Consider the following 24,871-nt stretch of genomic DNA (forward strand, 5'->3'; position numbering starts at 1 on the left):
TGAGGGTCAAACAGAGTTCCCGGACCAAATGTTTGATCTTACATGACACAGTCCAGCGTTTTTCCGAATTGCTCAGTCCACAATTAGTAGATTTGCGAGTCCACAATTGAAGGATTTGGGAGTACAGTCATTAAACATTCATAGACTGTACTTGAAACAGCCCTTTTCTTACTTTCACTATTTTCATTCTCAATAACCAAAATAAACTGCAGTAATGAGCATAACTAGCTCTGTAGCTTAGATGGTAGGGCGCCCGCTCTGAGACTGGGAGGTCGCTGGTTCAAGCCTCGGCCGAGTCATACCTAAGACTTACAACATTGGTACTCATTGCCTCCCTGCTTGGCGCTCAGCATTAAGGGTTGGAATTGGGGCGTTTGGTCACCTAATGACTAAAATGGCTGCGCCCTGTTTGGCTGCGGCGGCATCGGCTCGCTACAGTTTAACTGTACGTGTCAGTTGTATCGACATTTCGTTCTGTGTGCATTGTTACAAAGAATGACAATAAAAGTAAATTCTATTCTTCTTCTTCTATAAAGACACAGCCCCCCTTCCTCCTAACTAATATTCGGCCCGAACAGCTTTGCTAAAATTAAGATAAGACCAGGTAGGCGCAATAATTAGTAAGGCTTTTTAAACTCAGTTGAGCATTGTTGACATATATTTAATAGAGGAAATATTCCACTTGCAACTTTTTAAAGACACCTCAAATGCAACCCACATTCAATCACAAAAAAATTAAAGGGCTGTGCAGACCACCTTTACATCTCCTGATCTGAAACTTTTTCCTCCTATTTATTAGAACATTTAATGTGCAGTTTTTTGCAAGAGTGAAAATTGTCCGACAGGTTGTGGTGTATGCTTTACTCTCAACCTGTTAATGTTCCGATGGCTCGCTGTCAGACTGTTAAGAAGCAAAGATGTGTCTGTATGATGTCACTAGTCACTGAAATATGTAATACCACATATCATTGGAAAGCTTAAACTCTTGCAATTCAAAATATAAAAATGTGTAAAATACTAATGTTGAGTTTTTCAGATCTGACCCAGGACTAGTTAAGGTTTCATGTTAATATCCCAGCTGTTTCCCAGCTAAAATAACCAAGCTACACTCATCTGCAAGTCAAGTCAAGTAATTTTTATTTGTATAGCCCTTAATCACAAAGAGTCTCAAAGGGTTTCACAGGTTATTACACATGAGCAGTTTACGTTTTTCATATGCTATAGAGTAGAAGTGAGTTTTAAGCATAAATTTAAACATTTCCACAACAGACATGTCATTGCAAAACAAAAATTGAGGCGATAATAAAAATATTCTATTTCTGTGTTTTCCAATACATTACCCAATGTTAGTCGCACTTGCAGAGATTATTTCAGTTGGGGACAAAACTTCCCCAACTGAAAGAGAGACCAAAACCATCCAGATTTCCCAAACGGTTCAACAACAGTATTTAATTCACTTTGGGTACGCCTTGGATTGGGTTGTTAAGGGGTTGATTATGTCAAAATTCTTCACTTGGAAAGTTAAGTGGACAGTTTTTTCCCATTTTTATTGAACACAAAGGCTATTCTAGTAGTAATGACCATTGGTTGCACATTTTTCAATTTTAGTAGCGTTTACTGACTTTAAAGGACAGTGTGTATGATTTGGCGTCTGCTAGTTGGAAAGCAAACAGTTGTTAAAAACAATATTGATTTAAATAATAAACAAAACTACACTAGCTATCATACACACATGCATTTTTCTAAACACTCGTAGGTTGAGATTTTTTTCTACAGCGTGAGCCCCACCTAGAGGGAACTGCTAAATATCAAACAATATTTACTATTTGGTTAATTGTGCAGTTAAATAATTTACTCACAAACTATGAGTTGTTCCGTTTGGCAGAAACTATGAATGTTTTGCATTAAAATTCATTTGTAATACGTTTTTGTTAGTTGTTTTTTTTTTCTTTTTTTTTTTCTCAAAACTGTATTTTGCGCACGATGCATTCTTTTACATGGTTTGTAATTTTTTAGAACTGTTTAACATTGTAATCCTCTAGTCCTTTTTATGAAATCGAGATTTTACATTTTGGCCATATGGCACCGCCCAAGGTTGAACTATCGATTGACAAGCTTGTATCTGGCCATACAGAAGCGGGACGCTGATGTTTCCATGGCAATGAACAATTCGAGCAGAGCAGTCACTCCTAAAAGGGCTCAACCTTGTAGCTCTGTCCCCCTGCAACGGCCCGAATCAGTCGTGGAGTGTCAACCAATCGTGTGCAGGCTAAGGTCAGCCCCGCCCGCAGTCTACGTCATTCGAGGACAGTTGAGAAACGCCGAATTCCAGCACAACGGTTAGCTTTGTTTGTCCATTTATAGATTGTTCTATCTGATGACTACCGTTCAAAAATTGGGGTATACCCAGACGATTTTGTGTTTCCCACTTTTGTTTATCAAATGAGTTGTCCAATGTCTGTGTTCCTTTTCCCATATTTCTTGGGTTGGCCAGTCAGACATACGTATGGCTTTTTATTTGCCTTGAAGGCCATTATTTCAGAGTCGCCTTGTCACTGTAAATGTTGACACTTGTGTTTTGCTGTAACCATTTTACAAAGCTGCTGTGAAAGGCGCCTATTTCTTAAACTAGAGACCCTAATGTGCTTGTCTCTTTCTTGGTTGTGCAACTGGTGCCTCCCACTTTTCTTTTTACTCCGATTAGAGCCTGTTTGATGTTCTCTCAAGGGAGTAGAACACCGTTGTGAGATGGTTCCCGCGGATCCTTGAAAAGTCTCAAAAGGCATTCAATTCATTATTCTGAAAATAAGGCCTTAATTGGCATTTATATGTCTTAAATCCAATTTTCAAAAGTCTTAAAAATGTGAACATATTAATAAGAATTATGTTTGTTTGAATGAAAAAGAATTCATTTTCTTTTTCTTTTTTTTTTTTTTAATTCATCACCGATTTATTTTTGTGGCAACATGGCGTGACCACAATAACGGAACTATCAAAACTTTGATGTCGGGCCTTTCAGAGCAGACTCATGTCTTAGGTCCACAGTACACATAGCAACTTTGGTTAGAGACGTTTACTTTGGACCTTGGGAAACTACATTTAATAAGAAGTGGCTGTCTGTTGACATGGGTAAAAGCTTTTCCAGATGATGTGTATGAGTCACTATATATTTTGTTCAAGAAATATTTGTTTTTTGTCTTTGATTTGAAAATGCATTAAAAAGTCTTAAAACGTCTTGAACCTAACTTACCTCAAAACCTGTAAGAGGTCTTCAGTTTCTTGCAAATTCTTGCATGGTATAGCCTTTATTGCTTAGAACAAGAATTAGACTGTCAAGTTTTACACAAAAGTAGTCTTTTTCTGGACATTCGGACATTGGACATTAATTGCACGCAGAAATATGATGCTCCAGATCAGGGGTCGGGAACCTATGGCTCGCGAGCCATATATGGCTCTTTCTATGAGTATCTGTGGCTCAGAGACCAATTTGATTGCATGCAAAATTTCTCCATCTTGTTCAAAACCGGAGTTGTCTATCCTATTCAGGTACACGTAAAGCCAAACCAAAGCTAATTTTAAGGTAACACTTCGCAGAATATATAGGGCACGTTTTTCACTACAATTTACAGTCAAGGTGTCACACAAAAAAGGGGGAAAAAAAACTCGTGTTGGCTGTACAACGCTAAAGAATCCTTTATTTAAAAGTTCACTACATAATCTGTGTTCAGTGTTCAGATACTTTATGACGAATCCACAGAACTGTAAATACGCCAAAACACCGGAAGAGAACTTAGTCATTTGATTGGGTGAGTGGGAGGGATGGGTGGAGCTATGCAAAAAGTACAAGCATTCCCTCCCATCTCTCGCCAAAGGTAAGCACATAAGGCTCCCTATTCTCAGAATGTTGTGACGTTTTTACAAAATAAATGCTTGCATCTGGTTTTGAAACCAATATGTATGAAAAAAAGGGTCAAAAGGAGTTTAACCGATCTTGAGTAATTGCAAGAAAGAGACAAGTTTAAAGTGGTCTGTTTGCTGAATTTGGGACAGGGGCTCTGGCATTATTCTCTTTTCATCATTTTTATCAAATCATCAAAAATAAATGTGCTGAAGACTAAGCTTTTGTCTGGGGCGCCGGTTTAGCAATTTAGTAAATTTGTCTCATAATATATGGTGTGGCTCTTTCCCAAAATAAAATTAATATTTTTTTTGCTTTTATGGCTCTCTGAGTCAAAAAGGTTCCCGACCCCTGCTCCAGATACTTGACTAGCTCAAAGGAGGGTCTGTTTTATAGCTTCTCCTACCAGCTAGTCTGTTTAAAGCTTTGCTAACATTGCACACAGGTTTACTAATTAGCTTTCTAATGCAATTAGCAAACACAATGTACTATTAAAACACTAGAGTCTTAGTTGCTGGAAATGGGCCTCTATAAACGTAAGGAGATATTGGATTTAAAAACCAGTCATTGGCAGCCAAAATAGTCATTTACTACCTTAACAATGTACAGAGTGTATTTCTGATTAGTTTCATATTATGTTGTTTGGAAAAACAAGACATTTTAAAGCGACCCCAATCTTTTAAATGGTAGTGTACGTGTAGTGTGTGTATATGTGTGCATGCACATCCGTTCATGCGTTTATGTATTTGCATAGGTGAGCTGGGTCTGAGATTCCGGTCGCATCCAAATTCCAGAAGCTTCTGGCCCGATGAAGGTGATTCGTCTTCCTGTCTTTTTCTCAGAGCACAACTTCCCTGCAGGCCTCGACATCTCATTGACCTGACTTGAGGCTTTTTGAGAACCACCCTTACCCCCACAAAAAAATTGCAAAGTAGAAATGTGTGAGCATCTATACCAGGAAGCAAGGCCTGCCTAATTTCTCGGTATCGGCTCTCGCATCGCTTTGACTCTTGTGGCTGACTGTATCTGGTCCATTTGGTTCTGAAGGTTTCTCTCCCTAAAAACAGCTGATTTAAATGTCAACTGCTGTATTGCATGAACGTTTAAGAAAGAAATCCAAGCTAACTGATTAAGTGCAGTTTGAACTATTCCGGCCAGTGCATCCTCAAACAGACCCCCCCAATCGATATCAGATTTACGGATCGGGGTAAATAAAGGGTAGCCCATCGTCTTTTACAGCTGCTGAACCACAGCTAGTTATGGAGATCTTTAAAGATGTGAAATAAATTATAAGGAAAAAGGTTACATAAGCACTTTCTTCAAAGAAAGAGGTAAGCCTGGCAAAAGTTGCTGACAGTCAATACAAGGTATTATTTTACAAATCAAATGTATTTGTGAAGCACTTTTCAGGCAAAATAAATGTGCTGTATAAAAACATTTAGCATACACCACGACAGGTAAATCCCCCTCCGACAACCCAAATTAACTTGTACACACAATGGTTAAAATACAATAAGAACAAAATAAGTAGTACTAGAGGTCAAAAATGATTATCACATGGCACTGGCTAGCCATGTGAGGAAAGAGACCTGAGGGAGACTCATCCACACTGATAGAGAGGGCAGCCAATGGCCTCTGGATTTTCAGCCATTGAACCACACCCTACCAGTGTGATACTCCCAAATGAGGAAACACTGGAATATGAAATAGAAATAAAAAAAAAACGACTGCAGAACTAAACGTAAAAGTATGAAATGAAAGTAAAGCATTATACAGTAAAATATTCTTAGTTAAACAGATCAAAAATAAAAATTATCAATTAAAAGCCATATTAAAAAAATAGGGTCCTGAGCCTCCTCTTAAAAATAGCAAAGGTCCCTGCATGCCTGATATCCTCCAGGAGACTGTTCCATTGATGAGGACCAAATGGGCTGAATGCTGCTTCACCATAGGGTTTGGTCTTTATCCTCGGAATAGTCAACAAGCCGCTGCCAGAGGACCTCAGGGACCGCGAGGGTTGATATAATAAAATGAAACAGATAGGTTGGCCCAAGATCATTAAGACATTTAAAAACTAGTAAAAGCATCTTAAAATCGATCCTGAAACGCACACTGAGCCAATGCAGCGATTTCAAAACTGGTGTAATGTGATCCTGGTCCCCGAAAACACCCATGCTGCGGAGTTTTCTATTAGCTGCAAGCTAGCAATACTCTTTTGGGTAAGACCAGAGAGTAGAGCATTACAATAATCTAAACAATAATATATAAAAGCAAGCATCTGTACCTCTGTGTTTGCCTAAGAGAGAAATGGGTGGACTCTGGCTCTATTCTTGAGATGATATAACCAATTTAAGTCGTGTTTTTGATATGTGGTATGAAATTGAGCTCAGAGTTGAATATCATCCAAAGGTCTAAAATCTTGTAGTTTTGGTAAATGTTTCTTCCTCTGACTTCCAAAACCAATGAGTAAAATCTCTGTTTTGTCCTAGTTGAAAAGTTTTCTGTGTCCTGGTTGAGGTGTAAAAAGTTTTCTGCCATCCATTACTTGATATCTGAAATGCAATTTAAAAGGGTATCCATAGGACTTGTGTCATCAGGGGACACGGCGATGTAAAGCTGGGTGTCATCAGCGTAAATATGGAAGTTGACTTGGTGTCTCCTGATGACATCCCGAAGGGGAAGCATGTAGAGATTAAAAAGTTCTGGGCCTAAAATTGAACCTTGGGGAACCCCATCTGTAATTTCATGGTTTCTAGAGGATCATGCATCCATACCTACAAAGAAATGTTGGTCTGTGAGATAGGAAAAAAACCAGTTTGAAACAGTTTCAGAGATGCCCACCAGGTTTCTAAGTCGGTTTAATAAAAGGTGGTGATCCACTGTATCAAAGGCAACAATGAGATCCAGTAGCACCAAAACTCTGTTTATTAATACGGATGGGGAGCTATTTCATTGATATTTTTATTGATTCATAGAGTACAAACTTCTGTTTAGTTGTCTCTGGATCTGATCAATAGTATTTGGACCTATTTATATTTATATATATATATATATATATAAACTACCCTTGTTAAATACGTCATTTATATCATTTTTGCAAGTTTTTGCGTCACTTTATAGAATCTAAAAAAGCCGCAATAATATACATATGCATCAAAGCTCTGATGGCCCTATGTCAAGCATTCTTGATGGAATTACAATAAAACACAGTCTGACAGCAATACATTTTCCCCAAAAATGGCTATAAAATGTCTGTTATATTGGCAACAGCGTTCAATTACTAGACAATAATCTACATGTAAAATATTAATTCAGAGTAATAAAAATATTGCAATAAAGTCCATTGAAATGCTATAAAACTCATTTGTCTTTCACACGATTGACACTAGGAGTGCCAGTTGTATCTCTGGGGATAAGCTTAGCCTGGTTCTTATCCTGATCTGGAGCAGGTTAGCTGTAGAGCAGGCATCTCCAACATGCCCACGGGCACAAGGGTGCCCTCTTTGAAATGTCTTTCAGCACAGTGGTTTAAAATACTCTGGACCTTTACCATTTTTTGCCAATGTTTTACTCATTTCAATCAGCTGTGTAAAAGAAGAAATACTGGTGGCCTCAACAGTAAGATGTTCTCATCCATGAATTAGAGAACCTCAAAACTGCCAATCCATTTTTTGCTCATGATTTCTTATTATTTTACTGTAATAGGGGAAATAATATGTATCCAAAGTTTTACGACTGTCATCGTTTTAAAAATTGGAAGGTGAGTGCAGGAGTCATCTTTAAACGCTAACTTTGACATACTTGCCTTCCCTCGCAGATGACCGTCTGTCGGTCATGTCGAGCCACTCGGTCGCATCATGCTCCGCTGCCTCCACCGTGCTGGACCGAGCGCAGAGGAGACGACAAGAATTCTGGGGACGAAGCTGAGTCCTAGAAACCAACTTCAAATGCACTTGGACTTGTTGAACTCTCGTCTGTTTTATTTCAATTCTCTATTATCGTTCACTCCTTCATTCCTTATGTGTTGAATATGAATAATTTATTGTTATTTATTCCTTCATTTATATACAGAGGTACCTCTTCATATGAGCCAAATTGAACTTTCTCATAGCTTGACTTGCTCGTGTAACGAGCGAATTTTCTGGATATGAAATAATTCAAAACGAATTGGTCCGTTCCCGACCTCCCAAAAGCATAAAAGTGAACCTTAAATGTTCCCTACAAACATATTAAAATAGTAAATACACTTACAAAAATACACTAATAAGTTGAATAGGATGGTATTAACAAAATAAAATGTGAGTTTATTATGAGCACTTACCATTGAGGCAGTCACCATAACAAAGGTGTGCACATGGTGCGGAGGAAGGGGTGGAGGTTGGTGCATAGCTGTCAACTTTGATATTTTCTTTGTATTTTATACATTTTTTCATCATTTCAAATTGTTTACACCGTATAACAATTTTTAGGCAACAAAAAAAAGTAGTTTTTTTTTTAAAAAGACCGATATTGATCAGCTCGTTTTTGGTTATAATAATTATTGTCTTGGTCACTGGTAGTGGACGACATTGCCATCGTAGATTGCTAATACAGACGCTGCCCTACTTACGAATGAGACGGGTTCCGGACAATCGTTCGTAAGTTGCTTCAGTGCTATATTTTGTTTAAGCTTTTATAAGTATGTTTAAGGCTTGTCAAAGTAACCTGTATTGTTTTGTACTAAAAAATAAACATTTCATCAAATAATATGCTCTATAAAGATAAATAAAGTTAAGTTAAACTTACTTTTGGAAGATGGACTTCAACACTTAGGCGACTTCCTCCTCCGTGGTAAAAAGCGGACGAAAAAAAACGATCCAACCATTTTCTCAACCGCATCAAGCTTTCTTATTGCACTTTCATTTCAAAAGAAACCCCCCGCCTCTTTTTTAGACTTTACACCAACCATATCGAATGGATGCACGAGATATTAAACAATAAAAATGTCAAAGTTCTCAGCGCGCTGGAGATACAGTATGGAATGTTTACACACGAACTAGGAAGAGGAAGCGAAAATAAGCACTACAGTACTGTCCTATACTGTAGAAAAAGGTGCTCACAATACAAAATCTAACTTACAGCAATGTCCGGATATTTTTTGCCACCCTAAAAAAAATGTTCGTATCTACCGTTTTTCGTAAGTCGAATAAGTAGGGGAGAGTCTGTATTGTCGAGGTTTTCAACATAATGTGAGTAAATAGATGCTGTGTTGTGTTTTAAGCACTTACTGTACATTAAAAATTAAAGTTACTGTAAATTTAACTGAGCATACCCACCAAAAATGTTTAAACATTTTTAAATTTTATTTTTTTGCCTGTAGTAAATTGCTCGTGCAAACTGTCTATTCTGGTGATGAGCGTTCTCCAGGATCTAGCGGTCTCTAGAGTAGCCTCTGGGATTGTTCGTGAACTGGATTTTCTTTCGTACGCGGGGAAAGATTTTTCTTCCAAATAAAAGATGCATATCGAAATTTTCGGGTTTAGAAGTGCTCGCATAAAGAGCTGGTACTCTACATTTTTGATGTGGCTATAGTTCAGGGTATAAGGTGGATCAGCCAGTAATCAGAGAGTAGCTGGTTTAATTCCAATACTCCAGAAAATTACATTTCGTAGTGGCACTAGTGCATAAAAGGGGCTTGTCTGCAAGGTGTTTTGGCATAAAATGGCAGCAACACCACCGTCAGCCCGGGGGTCAGCAACAAGTGGCTCCCGTGTGCGCTTTTTAGAAAATGTTTGATAATGGAAAACTATATGGTTTCTGTAAGAGGACAAAAATAACACATTCTTCATGTTTTTCAATGAATATACTGGGTGTTTACTACTCCAAATATATGTCTTTTTATTTTTGATCAAATATGGCTCTTTCAACATTTTGGGCTGCTAACCCCTGTGTCAGCCCAACCCCAGGGCAACTGTTTACACATCTTACCAGCGTAATACATGTGATTGTGTGCGTGAATGAATAATGCATCCATTGTAAGAGCTTAAACAAGTGCAATATCGATCTAATGTATTTTAGTCATTACACTGATAATCTAATTATCTAATGCGGTTAAATTAAACTGTATGTGCAAAAAGTTTGATGTATTTGAATTCTGATTTATACTCTTTACCCAAAGTATTTGATATTCTTTCATTTGTTCCTTTTTCTGGACGCAATTCCAATAATTTACTCTTATACTGTTCTTTAACTTATTATCATGTTGTATTGCTATTATTTTCTGTTCAATGCTAGTATTTGCTTTTTATTCGAATTTGTTATTGTTTGTTACTTCCTACTTCAATCATTCTTCTAATGCATGATAGTTTGAGACCCCTACCTTAAAGGGACAGTTTGTATTATATAGCGCCTATTGGTGCGAGAATAAAATTAAGAAAACATATTTTTTCGTTTGAAAAATATGCAAAAAAAAATACATACACTTTCACACAAACATGTCCCCTATCAGTCCCTTTTGGGGATCCTAAAACTAAAAAAAAAAAAAAAACACTTCATTTTGGTCACCTTTGAGTGTACATAGTTTGTATTCTTCCTTGTGCTTTTTAGCACTTGTTTTTGGTGGCGATACACATAACAGCGACATTTAGTGGTCAAATAACACACATTGTCCCTTTAATATGAGGGTTTAATGTCCTTGTGGTCTGTGCGAGTTTGAAAAGGATGCTACTTCTGCTTGAATTTGGGACTAATTCATTCAAAAATGCGGCAACAATTATAAAGTGTGCGGGTGAAACACAAGTTCAGTCTGCACTGTGCTTTCAATGAGGTATTAGCTTTTTTTTGCAATTTAACTGTGAAATATTTGCTTTAAATTGAAATGCAGAACGAGGTGCCGCAGGGAAGTAGATCTTTACCGCTGTTGAAATGAAGCTTAAAGGACATTGGATGCACTTTGAATGTCATTTTCGGTAAGAAGACAGAAGTCTTTGAATCAAACCTGTTTCATCTGCTTGACTTTTGTTATGAAACAAAATTTCATTGTATTTTTTTTCTGTCATCTGGCATAGTAGTCTGATGTTCTTGGTGGTACCGCTTTCAAAAACTGACATGCAGATAAAATGTAATGTTACACTAAATTGTTTTGCGAAAAACCATGTTTCGAACAATTGATGTTGAAAGTTCCGTTTCTGTTCAGATTAAAGACTGTCAATACACATATTTGAATCTGAAAACGAATAGATTTTTCTACTCGCATAATTTGGTTTTAGATCAGACCTAATTTGACCTAATGATAAGTTTATTCTGGATTAATATTGGACACCTGCAAAGGAGATTGCATAGGATGTCAGTTCTTTATTCTGACTATTACTGATCACCATTAGTATTCATTTTGTCTATTATTCACTGTTACATCATTGTCACTCTCGGCCATTAATGCGGCTGTTCTCTGACCCTCCACACCTTTTAGGGCAGTTCTGCTTTTTTATAACCTAGAAAATGTAATAAAAAGAGGACTTTTAGAACAGGTTGGAATTTCTTATCAGAGTTTTGTGTACTTTCCTGTTCTCCTGTGATTTCAAAATCCATTATTGTCTTCTCTCCTTATTTTGAGTGTCTACTAAACGTTTAACTTATCGTAAACAAACCACACAGTTTTTCCTCTCATTTTTTTCCTCATTCTTTCACAAGGTTATTAGTTTTGGGGGGGGGTATCCTTGTCAGCACGATAGCAGACAATCATTTCAATTTACTCTAGGGAGCCTTAGGTAATTTATATTAGAGTTCATGTATATTAGCTAATTAGTCAAATCAATATTGCTTTTTGTAATGAATGTTTGTTTTTTTTGCCACTCGGATGCACAATATCCTTAAAGTCTTTCTTATTTGTTATATTTCAAAAGAAAATAAGCTAGATTTTTAATATTTAATATTGTTTGTTCTCCTTAGATTTTATTTTTTGTAGGTTATTAAAAATATATATTTATTCACAGTGGAATGTTTATATCCAAGCTTTTCTTGTGGAAAACCTGATGTGGCTCAACCTTACACAGACCCTAGCTGCGGCGGCCCCCAGTTTAATTGGGTTAAAGACCTCTGCCCTAATGTATTCCTTTAGTCTATTCTCATAATTTATTCTTATATCCTCTTCACTAATTGTTTTTGGAACATGAATGCATACAGATGGGTCGAAAGTCCACATGATGTCATCACTTCCTTTTCGCCTCCGTAAGCAAATATTGCCATTTGTCTCGCTAGCTTGTGATGTCACCTCCTCTTGTGTGACGAAAGAAAATTCCCGCTGGAGGTGCGTTAATTAATTCTTTGGAATGTTTTTTTAACAACTTGTTTGTATTTCCTGACGTCACTTTGGAGAAGCCTATGATGCTGTTGATCATTATCATCCATATATTATGTAACATAACGTATTGTCTGGACTACAAAGGCGCACCGGATTATGAAGCACACCCCAAAAAAAGTAGTCTTCTTTCATTTGCATGCCAGAATATAAGACGCATGAAATTGCAACTAAAATAAGAGCTGCCATATTTTTCCCTGTATAATCAGTGCGCATTTTACACACCTATGGTACACATTGGTGCAATGGTTGATCAGTCGAAAAGTGACGCTGACCAAATTTGCAAAGTGTTGTTTGCAGTGGGAATCACACAAGGGTCCCGGTGGTGAGAGTGCCGATACACAGCCAAGATCAGATAGTAAAGGATACAACTGACCTGTGAAAAGGCATCTGATTTTATCTCATTATAACACTAATTTTACTCACAGTGCTAGAAGCAAATGAGAATGGAGAAAACAGAGTCATCCTGAAAAGTGTGAATAAATGTAAATAAACACAACAAGGGAAACAACTATTTTAATTACTTATGGGCCATGAGGGCCTGCAAGGGCTTCTCTGCTGGCCTAAAATATATCTGAATCATGGTAAATGGTCGGCATTTTATATATCGCTTTTCAAGTCATTGAAGACCTCCCAAAAGCGCTTTACAATGCACTTCACACTTAACCATTCACACACACACTCACACACCAAGAGCGGCCATGCAGCCATGCAAAGCACCTACCTGCTTATTGGGGGCATTAGGGATTCAGTGTCTTGCCCAAGGACACTTCGACATATAACACGGAGGAGCCGGGAATCAAACCTGCGATCAACAAACTGGATATCGCCTCAAGCCTCCCTGGCAACCTGTGTGGATGTGTGCTCCCAGCATGCTCTTCGTGTCACTGTCACAATAAAGACTTTAGAATCATGTTAATTATATTTTGTCCATCTACACTTACTTAATAATTTCAAATTGTCAGTCAGCATCATTGTTCCAGATGTGCTTTCCGATTTAGGCATTTAACCAATGACATATCAGACATTAGTTGTTGCTAGGCTCAGATATCTACCCAGAGACCTTCACGGAAAAAATCTTGGAGGCCCTGAGGTATAATATCAGTCTTCCGGAAAAAGGTTGGTTTGAACCAATAGATTTTGAGTTCGCGACATCAACGGTTTCTTGTAGGAAATGTCAGCGAGGGGTCGAAATTGCACCAAACCGATCGCGCCAATAGCCGTTAAACCCCAAAATATATTGTCTTGATTTAAAAACTGAAGGCCAGACAACTCCGAAGCGAGCAAACCTTTTGCAAGCGGTAAAAGGCTTTGTCCATCGCTTTTAGCCTAGAAGCAAGATCTTAAGCCTGAGCCCAATGGCAATCATTATGTTTGGATCGAGCAAAGCTGCTCTCTCACTGACTTTTTTGTTTTGTATTATGCACGGGTCATTGTTCTGTTCAACTATTACTATTGAAATTACATTTTATTACAAAAGACATGCTTTATTCATGTCCCCTTTTGAACCTGGCCCAACTCAACTCTACTCCGCCCAAGTCCTCAAAGGTAAAATTTCACTTCCAAGAACAGTCTCATGTCTAATTCAGCTCCACAGTATCTAATGTATCAGAAGATAAATCAGACTTAGCATTTATTTATATCTTTCAGGACAACTTTTGTTTTTCTCCATTATCTTACATATGTTTCTGGCACTGTGAGTAAAAATAGCGTGTAAATGAGACAAAATATGATGCCCTTTTGTATGTTTTCTGTACCACTGGTGCTTTTCCAATCTTATCAACCGTATTTTGCGGTCTATAAGGCCCCCGGGTTATAGGGATTACCTTTAATATTCTGGCCAATTTGGGACTTTAAGGTGCGCCTAAAAATATGGTGATACATACATAAACACATACATATATACAGTGCATCCCGAAAATATTCACAGCGCTTCACTTTTTCCACATTTTGTTATGTTACAGCCTCATTCCAAATTGTATTAATGTAATCTCTTATCTCAAAAGTCTACGCAAAATACTCCATTATGACAATGTGAAAAAGTTTTTTTTTTTAACTTTTTTGGAATTTATTAAAAATAGAAAACGAAGAAATCACGTTGACATAAGTATTCACAGCCTTTGCTTAATACTTTGTTGATCCACCTTTGGCAGCAAATACAGCCTCAAGTCTTTTTGAATATCAAAGCGGCGCTGCCACGAGCGGCTGCCTTTTTCCAGCAGCTGCCCTATTGTTTTATTGTCTGCTCCTATCTTCGGTGTTTTTCTTCCCGTTTTGACAACTACACTATGGATTACTTCTATCCTATGGACATGGGTTTTAGCGCACAAAAATGCGTTTATTCAAGGAATCAACTCCTTGCCCTGAAGAATTCTCGTGCCGGCGTGATGAAGAACCTATCGTGGAAGAAGAGCCAGAGCTAGCTAAGCGGCTAGCGGTGTTATAAGTCTTCGGTACCATCCGTAATCATGGTAAATGCGAACTCACGACCAAATAAAATCATCGGGTGCTGGTGGAAAACATCGAAGCGCACAGAGAGCGCAGTTGCTGTGTTTTGTGGAAACGTGGCTCACGTTTAGCATTCCAGGCGCTAACGTGTAGCCACCCGGAGCTACCCGGAACTATCCGGCTTCAACGCCGCTATATAGAGACATGAAAGCCGGGGGGAATCGGAGAGGAGGCGGACTTGCTAACACGAGGTACGTTTGGATTTTCACAAAGAAAAGATTTCCATCTGCCGCAGGGATGTCGAACTTTTGGACTAGCGTGACGTCATCCACTCCGCTACAAGCACCCCTAGGGCATCATGTTAATCTGTTAATAAACAATGGGGTAGACTGCTGGAAGTGTGAATTTCCCTACGGGGATGAATAAAGTATCTATCTATCTATCTATCTATCTATCTATCTATCTATCTATCTATCTATCTATCTATCTATCTATCTATCTATCTATCTATCTATCTATCTATCTATCTATCTATCTATCTATCTATCTATCTATCTATCTATCTATGATCCCACAAGTTTAGCACACCTATCTTTAGGCAGTTTTGCCCATTCTTCTTTGCAGTAAGTCTCAAGCTCAATCAGGTTGGATGGGAGACGTTTGTGCACAGCCATTTTCAGATCTCTCCAGAGATGTTTGATCGGATTCAAGTCTGGACTCTGGCTGGGCCACTCTAGGACATTCACGGAGTGGTGCCGAAGCCAATCTTTTGAGATCTTGGCTGTCTGCTTTGGGTCGTTGTCCTGCTGAAAAATGAACCTTCGCCCCAGCCTGAGGTCAAGAGCGCTCTGGAGCAGGTTTTTATCCAGGATATCTCTGTATATTGCTGCATTAATTTTTCCTTCTATCCTGACTAGTCTGCCAGTTCCTGCTGCTGAAAAACATCCCCACAGCATGATGCTGCCACCACCATGCTTCACTGTAGGGATGGTATTGGCCTGGTGATGAGCGGTGCCTGGTTTCCTACAAACATGGCGCCTGGCATTCACACCAAAGAGTTCAATCTTTGTCTCATCAGACCAGGGAATTTTGTTTCTCATGGTCTGAGAGTCATTCAGGTGCTTTCTGGCAAAATCCAGGCGAGCTTCCATGTTCCTTTTACTAAGGAGTGGCTTTCGTCTGGCCACTCTACCATACAGGCCTGATTGGTGGATTGCTGCAGAGATGGTTGTCCTTCTGGAAGGCTCTCCTCTCTCCACAGAGGAACGCTGGAGTTCTGACAGAGTGACCATCGGGTTCTTGGTCACCTCCCTGACTAAGGCCATTCTTCCCCGATCGCTCAGTTTAGAAGGCCGGCCAGCTCTAGGAAGAGTCCTGGTGGTTCCAAATGTCTTCCATTTACGAATAATGGAGGCCACTGTGCTCATTGGGACCTTCAAAGCAGCAGAATTTTTTCTGTATCCTTCAGATTTGTGCCTCAAGACAATCCTGTCTCGCAGGTCTACTGACAGTTCTTTTGACTTCATGCTTGGTGTTTGTGCTCTGACATGCACACTCAACTGTGGGACCTTATATAGACAGGTGTGTGCCTTTCCAAATCATGTCCAATCAACTGAATTTACTGCAGGTGGACTCCAATTAAGCTGTAGAAAGATCTCAAGGATGATCAGTGGAAAAAAGACTCAATTTTGAGCTTCACGGCAAAGGCTGTGAATACTTATGTAAATGTGATTTCTTAGTTTTCTATTTTTAATAAATTCAAAAAAAGGAAAAAAAAATTCACATTGTCATAATGGAGTATTTTGTGTAAAAATTTGAGATATATATATATATATACACACAGGGTTGGGTAGGGTTATTTTAACTTGATTACTTTCAATTACTTTTGGAGTACTCCAATACCAAATATACTAATAAAAGACAAAGGAAACTAAATATGAATAAAATTACTAAATTGTGTGCAGGCTTGGGGGGTAACGGAACACATTGAACGGCAAAAATGATGTTGGCAAGCTGTTTGGATTTATTTCCATTTTGTTTCTGTCGCATTTTTTTAAATCATGGGCGTCATTAATTTTTAGTGACGTTTGACAATAATTATGCAAGGCAAACATTTGTATTGCTTAGGTCGCACATAAACTCACAACGCACTTAAGTGACTGGACACACTCTCTCGTCCACACATTCATTTCTACCACAGTCAATTAAAATTTGGCCTTCTCAAACTCGTATTTGTACGCACACACACACACACAGACACTCACAGGCATCATAATATACCACATGCACACACGGATATCACATGCACCGGACATTTACAAACACACGTATGTACATGAACGTATTCACACACATACACGTGAAACAACATGGAAGTGACGTCACTGAATCTCAATTATTGACAAGCATTATTTGCCATTACACTTTTGACTGACATTTCATTTCCTCCCGGTTACAGTAAACCAATTGACCTCCTTGTTTGTCTTTGTGTGTTGGGGTTTTTGCTTGTCCTATTTTATTGCAGGGGGGGCGGAGGCTCGCTGTGTATAAAATGCCGCGCCAACTTTCAAGTCACATCATCAGCACATTTGGCCCTCGCCTTCGAATATTTCATTTTTTTCCGTCGTCATGAAAACCTTCTGCACCAGCGCTCTCGTCTCCGTCGGCCATCTTGGCGTCGGCCTTCTGCCGCTGCTCCTGATTGGCTGCATCAGCTTCGGAGAGGCAGGGCCGGTCAAGCCTTCGTTCAGTAATGTCTTCAGGAATCCGGACACCTACGCGGTTGCAAAGGCAATCTCGTTGCAAGTAAGTCACCTGATGTAGCAGGGGGGGTCAAACTCATTTTCACAGAGGCCATTAAAGTTACCACTTTTTGAAGCGGGAATGCTGAGTCTGTTTGAAAACAGTCTCTAGGTAATGATTTTTTTTAAACAAATGCAAATCAAATGGATCCCTCTGGCATCTAGAGCGCAGTAAAGGATATCCTCTTATTTTAAGTAGGCCCAGCCTAATAATTTAATCTGATGTAGTTTAATCTGATGTAGCCTAATCCTTTTGCCCATGCACTGCTAAAATGTATTTTGTATTTATATTTTATTCATTTCAAACCATGACCACAATTATAGCGTGGTAAATTGGTTCAGGTGTAAAACTGCATTCACTCAACTGTTAAAACAGTCAAACATGAACATAATTTTTTTCCCCATCGTTTTTGAACAAATGTGGAATGCTCAAAAAAAATCCTTTGTCATCCATGATTGAATGTATTAGATGAGTCAGGAACATAACAGTTGCATTGAAAACATGTCAATCCATATAATGTGTTATGAATTAAATAGAGTGATACCTCTACATTTGAGCAAATTGAGCTTAAAGAAATTCAGGAAATGCGATGTCTTTTGAGCTAAAGTTTTGCCTGACAGGCCAGAGAAAATCCAAGATACCAGAATTTCCAGATGTTGCCACTAAAAAAACTGGGGCTTTAAAGTCCTTCTACAACCATCTTATTTAACTTATTTCTCTATTTCCATGTTCAATTACTATTTATATGTGTTTTCATGATTGGGAAGATGTGTATTAAAGCTATTGAGGGTTAACCTGGATGCTTTTGGGAGCCAGGGAACAAATCAATTGGTTATCAGTTATTTCGTATAAGGAAAATTTGCTCGAGATGCAAGAAATTCCAGATTCAAAGACAATCCAGGAATAAATTCATGTTATATGTAGAGGTATCACTGTATAACAAAATTATGTAATCTTTTGGACAGTTTTAGCACCATTTATTTCTCAATTCCACTCATCGATACGGATGTCACTCTGCGGATGTCTTAGTCGACGGGTACTGTGGGACATGTAGATTTTGGTCAAAGCACTATTTTGATTATGAAGAAATCCAGGTAGAGTCCTGACCCTGGCTGTGAGTAATGGCGTAAATGTGATTGGTAAAATGCTACAATATGAAAGCACACATCTGGAGTGGTGTAACCATGGGAAAAGCAATTTCAACTATTCATTAAAAAATGTAATTAATATCATATTTTTCTTATATTTCTGAGCAAAGAAGGTCTTGAAGGCCCTGACAGCCCACCACTGCATGAAAATATATAAGATTTCTTTGACGTTATGTTGAACTTTCTTTTCAGGCTCAGAAATCGGAGACACCGGAAGAGTCGAACATAAAACTGAACGAGTGGATCGCTGAGAACGTAAGCGACAAATCCAAAGTTTCTGGGCTCCTGAACGTTGTTGAGCTTACGTTAGCTTCTTCTCTTTTCCAGTCCCAGGACCACATGAGCGTCTGCTGCCTGCACGCCAACATCCTCGACTTTTACGTAAATAACATTTTCGTGCACGTCGGCGACCAGCATTCCAGAATGCATCAGTTGCACGTGGACCTAAGCAAGGCCAGTGAGGACCTCAAGGAACGCGGATGCGTGAGTGTTTGTTTCTTGTGCTTCTCTCTTGATGAATTTTACTTTCTGTGTCTTTTGTAACCTCTTTTACTTCTTCCTCTTTCAGGATGTGAAGCATTACCGAGATCACCAGCACGCTTTGCAGTTTCGCAACAAGTTATCCAAGGTAAGCTTGGCGTCCTTGTTGGCATAGCCGAAGTTAACTGTTTTAATAGTCGACTAGTCATCGACCAGAGGTTCAGGGTTCAAGTCAATCTATCGCAACCTCCCCGTGTGGAGTTTGCATGTTCTCCCTGTGCTTGCGTGGGTTTCCTCCGCACACTTGGGTTTCCTCCCATATTCCAAAACCATGCATGTTAGGTTAATTGGCCGGTCCTAATTGTCTGTAAGTGTGAATGAGCGAGTGATTTGTATGTCTCCATGTGCCCTGCAACTGGCTGGCAACCAGTTCAGGGTGTCCCCTGCCCACTGCCCGAAGATAGCTGGGATGGGCTCCAACACCCCCGTGGCCCTACTGAGGATAAGCTGTGCAGATAGATTGTCATCGACCATTGAAACAAGCAGTCAAATATCGTATTTTTTCTTAAATTTAACATGAAGTTGATTTAATGTGTCAAATGATAATAAGAATGGTTACAATTAAATATATTTTAATTTTCAGTACTATAAGTCGGTGATTTTCAACCACTGTGCCACGACACACTAGTGAGAGATCGTCAGGTGTGCCGTGAGAAATTATCCAATGTCACTTTTTAAAATTTAAACTTTTATAAAACATTTATGAATCATTTTCTGCAAATATTATGTAATTGTCAAGTGTCTGTGCTGTAAAAACTGAAGGAATTATAAATTATATTGTAATTAAACATACTGTTAAGTATCATTTTATAACATTTTTGGTTAGTGGTATGCCCCCAAATGTTTCAATGTAAAAAACATGCCCTGGCTCAAAAAAGGTTGAAAAACACTGCTATAAGATAGATAGATAGATAGATAGATAGATAGATACTTTATTCATCCCCGCAGGGAAATTCACAGGGATTATAGATTGCACCCCCCAAATATAGTCTTTAGCGATTTATTTTTCATATATAATGCGCACTAGCACACGGAATTAAAATTACAGTAAGAGCAAGGGTTGCATAAAAAATACACTTAGCTTAGAGTTCAGAGTTCAAAAAATGTATTGTCATTGTCAAAGAACATGGAAACTTCATTTGGAGTATCCGGTCATCCATTCACAGTTAAAAGGAAATACAAAGATCCATAAATATTCAGAATAAATATAAATAAAAACCCAATACCCATAGATTACCCAATATACACATTAAAAGTAAAAGTGCAGACATGGTCCGATCAAAAACTCAATAGCTGCATAATTAAATCAGTCCATGTTCAAGTGCAATTGTGTCTGACAGTCGTCACCGTTCACTCTGGAATTATGATGGTAGCAGTAATGCAACCAGTTCAGTTATTGTCAGTTGGTGGGTCTGAAATTATGTCATAGGATTAACATTATGATTTTTGATTTCACTACTACAAAAACTAAATCATTCATAAATGATTACAGTGCTTTCCTCACTCCAAATGATCCTCTTTTTCACCAGCTAGACAGCTCGTAACCAACGTGCGACAACAAAAATAATGTACAACGAGCATCCCAAAGTCAGCGTCTATGCTACTGTCAAAATTCTTCTTTTTTCTTTTTCCCCTTTTGGCAACAGGCAATTAGCATTTTAATCAAAAAGGGGTGCTCCAAGACCACTCTTTACGTTTCTCAAAGGCAGAACAGTGACCTCACACTGGTTCAAATGATTGAGACCTAAACATAATTCATATCCACTTGATTAAACTTACACAATTAAAAAAAATACCAATGATTAGATGAAACACTCTCAAGTGATTGACAGAGCACTGAAAATTGGATAATATTGTTTCATTTGGTTATTATAAAAACCCCTTTCATTACTGTTTGAAATCTAACAAGCATTTTTGGATAATTGATATGTTAACCACAAGAGGACACTTGAAAAACACCATATGTTTATCAAAGGCTGAACAGTTAACATATGCAGTATCATTTAATTGTTACGATGCATTTTTAATTTCATCCACTGTATTTTCAGCTATATTAGGCTCAACGGATCATGAAGGCGCGGTTTCATTCATATTTCTGGCCAATTTGAGGTTTTTAGGTGCCCCTTACAGTCCAGAAAATACATCTTGTATTGAACATATTGTGGATCCGTAGACAAATAAATAAAAAGCCCTATCTAACACCAATCAGGCACAGTGCTGGTTCTCTAAATACATACATGCATAAATAAAAAGGGAGAGGCAGTTAAACAACCTTTTAAACATTTTTTCATCCCTTTAAACCAAGAACAGGCCCATACGCCCATACGCAGCAGTAGAACAGTAAATAAAACAAATATGTGTATTTCGTGAAGTATATTCTCTGGTCAACTGAAAAGTCTGTAACAAAAGTACTTAATGATTCTCAGTAGTTTGAAATGTTTTTAACAACTGATGTTTTTTCTTCGGACTGCGTGTATTTAATTTCTTATAAGTTTGTCATTATTGCATAACGCTCAAAATTTTTTTATTGTGAAATGTACACATATAAATTATACAATACATGTCTTCAAAGCCATAAAGCAGGGGTTGGGAATGTTTTTGACCCAAAGAGCCATGGAAGCAGAATATATATATATATATATAAACTTTTTTTTTTTATGTATTGGGAAAAAAAAATCAAAACTTGCTCTCCAGACAAAAGCTAATTCTTTAGTGCATTTTATTACACTGATGACATTTGATATTTTGATAATTAGTAAAAGATAATAATAATGCCAAAGCCTGTGTCCCATATCAATATAAATTTACTACTTAAAGTTTGTCTCCCTCCCGCTGTTACTTAAATATTGTTGAGGCTTATTTTTGTCTTTAATAATAGTTTCAAAACAAGGTGCAAGCAAAGTTTTCTTTAAAAAATGTCACAAAATATTACCACAAAAATACTGACGTATTTACGCTTGTCCCAGACTGCATTGGGCCTGTTGTGTGCATAGCTCCGCCCACCCCTACGATCCCCCAATCAAATTGCTCTGGGTGATTGGCTGTTGCTTTGGGATAATCATAGTTTCATGAGCTTCCATATAAAGGGTCCCTTAGCGACGTACAGCCAAAACATGGTCTGTTAATGTGACATCTTGACTGTAAACTGTAGTTGCAACTGTACCGAACCCTGTGTTGATTGTGTGCTGCCTTGGCTTTACATACAAAAACCCTGACGTCCAATTATTGACCAAATATTCAAATTGGAAAGATTTGCATGAGCTGAATGTTGTCTCGAAACCAGATTTACTCGTGACAAGAACCATGAATGGCTTTTGAGCCATAGGTTCCAAACCCCTGCTGTAAAAGCTTAAATGTTACTTGAATCCTACTGAGGCGAGTCAGACTCTTTTTCGTTCAACTGTCTGACGTGCTTTTTTCCTTTTTTTTTTTAATCTTCGTGCATCACTGACATGATACGCAAAGTCTGCTTTACAAACTTTGCAAATTAACCAGTTAGAATAATAATTAGTAGAATGCTTAATCTCAGAAAGTTAAGCAGGGTCGGGCCTAGTTAGTAATCGGATGAAAGACCGCCTGGAAATATCAGCAGATGTAAATAGATCATTTCCTGCACGCTCTGCTGTGACAGCACTGACTGTACCCCTGGTACAGTCTGTGAAAATTAATTTCCCTTAAGGGACCAAATACATTGAATTATTATTATAAATAGTTTGTTTATTTGAAGGGAGTTTTTCTCACTAAAAGACACGAAAGCTGGGTTCTAAATATTCTTGGAAGGAAACAAAAGTGGTGGCGTAATACTAACAGTGTAGCATTAGCTCTGGACCGCTGATCCATTTTGTATTTGTATGAGTTATTTCAAATGTTGGTGTCTTTTTGTAGATGGACAGCGGGCGGGGACTAAACAAGGCCCTCAGTGAGGTTGACATTCTCTTCACATACCTGCATGATACCTGCGAGAGCGCCACCCAGTGATGAGCAAGAAAAACAATTTTATTTATTGGCTTATTTAACCTTTAACACACTATTTATTTTTTCTTTACCATGGAAATTGTGTTTGTTACAGCATTGAGATGTCAATAAACTTCGCTTTTTTTTTCAAAAATGAAGTCAGTTTTTGGCCAATCAAGAGCTTGTTAGAGGCGGCAATTATTATATTTCGTGAGTTGATTTGATGTACGTTTGTTTTGTGCACATTTCTACTGTGAACTGTTAAAAATTTTAGGGTTGCTTAGAAATGTCCTTACTTTTGAAGGAAAAACGCTGCTTTTTTAAAAGAAGATAACATGGACCAAATTAGAAATACACCCCATAATTTTTAAGATGGTGACTATTTTAGCTGGATAATTTGTTTTTATAATGCAATATCTATGTTGTTTGTATACTGTTCCATTTCCATAAATCAGTACCCCAGTGTTCTAATAATAATAATGATAATAATAATACATTGTACTCCTTTTAGGACACCCAAGGTCGCTGTACATATAGTAGGGCACAACAATAAAGCAAGAATAAAACAAAAGGAAAGCGAGCAAGTGATGAATAGCAAATTAAACACAGTACAGTTAAAAGAGGGTGGTATGCAGGGCATATAATAGTACTATGTTTTTTGTCAATTGCGATATAATGCTAATGGATGATTAGAAAACCCTTGTGCAATGATGTTAGTGTAGCACTTTATGTTGTTAGGGAGAGGGAAGAAAAGTTACGGGACTAGTTCTAGGTTTAATGAATGTTGAAATTAATAGAGGAAAGTTATTTTGAACAAAAGCCTGCAATTTAATGAAGAATGGATAAGACAGGGGCACAGTTCTAAGGTCTTGGGAACCTCCTGTGTGGGTTCAAATCCAGCTACCGCACTTACTGTGCGGAGTTTGTATGTTCTCCCCGTGCTTGCGTGGGTTTCCTCTGGGCACTCCGGTTTCCTCCCACATTCCAAAGACATGCATTTCAGGTGGATTGGGCGGTCCAAATTGTCCCTAGGTGTGAATGAGCGAGCGAGTTGTCTGTCCCTGTGTGCCCTGTGATTGGCTGGCAACCAGTTCAGGGTGTCCCCTGCCCACTGCCCGATGATTGCTGGGATGGGCTCCAAGCACCCCCGCGACCCTACTGAGGATAAGTGGTGCAGCTAATGAGATGAGATGAGATGGATAAGACAGCATTTAACATAAATTAAGACGCTACGTTTGGCATAAAAGCAGCACATCTCATCACCCTCTACAGTCAAACATGGTGGTGGCAGCATCATGGTTTGGCCCTGCTTTTCTTCAGCAGAGACAGCTAAGATGGTTAAGATTGATGGGAAGAATGATGGAGCCAAATACTGGACCATTCTGGAAGAAAACCTGATGGAGTCTGCAAAAGACCTGAGACCGGGACAGAGATTTGTCTTCCAACAAGATGATGATCCAAAACATAAAGCAAAAGCTACAATGGAATGGTTCACCCAAAAACATATTAAGGTGTTATAGTCAAGTCAAGTCAAGTCAAGTCAAATTTATTTATATAGCCCTTAATCACAAAAATGTCTCAAAGGACTGCACAGGATTACAGTTACAAAATTACACAATTACCTGATCTTAAACTAGCAAACCAGCATGCGGGCAAGGAAAAACTCAAAAACCTCAGTGTGAGGAGAAAAGAGAAACCTTGAGAAAGGACCTCACATGTGGTAATCCCCCTTCCAGGATTGAACAG

The 24,871-nt window shown here is 38.3% G+C and overlaps 2 protein-coding genes across 4 annotated transcripts in view; both read left to right on the forward strand.

The window, feature by feature from the left end:
- saxo6 (stabilizer of axonemal microtubules 6) overlaps nt 1–10,013 on the forward strand; it is a 20,675-nt gene extending 10,662 nt beyond the window's left edge. For 2 of the 3 annotated variants that reach the window (XM_088346616.1, XM_088346617.1), the window contains exons 12-14: nt 2,135–2,339; nt 4,653–4,712; nt 7,716–10,013. In XM_088346616.1, coding sequence (XP_088202742.1) covers nt 2,135–2,339; nt 4,653–4,712; nt 7,716–7,825 — 375 coding nt within the window. In that variant the 3' untranslated portion in view covers nt 7,826–10,013. The remainder of the gene's footprint in view (nt 1–2,134; nt 2,340–4,652; nt 4,713–7,715) is intronic. The other variant, XM_088346618.1, reaches the window with a different exon arrangement.
- Nucleotides 10,014–13,715: 3,702 nt separating this feature from the next.
- Nucleotides 13,716–23,149, forward strand: il22 (interleukin 22). Its single transcript, XM_088347443.1, has 6 exons — nt 13,716–13,781; nt 17,265–17,486; nt 18,824–18,886; nt 18,959–19,114; nt 19,200–19,259; nt 23,057–23,149. Exons 1-6 carry the CDS (start codon nt 13,716–13,718, stop codon nt 23,147–23,149), a joined length of 660 nt encoding a protein of 219 aa, XP_088203569.1.
- Nucleotides 23,150–24,871: the final 1,722 nt, after the last annotated feature.

The sequence above is a fragment of the Urocampus carinirostris genome, chromosome 11 (assembly GCF_059441175.1).
Source record: "Urocampus carinirostris isolate Australia breed hairy pipefish chromosome 11, RoL_Ucar_1.0, whole genome shotgun sequence".
NCBI classification, from domain to species: domain Eukaryota; kingdom Metazoa; phylum Chordata; class Actinopteri; order Syngnathiformes; family Syngnathidae; genus Urocampus; species Urocampus carinirostris.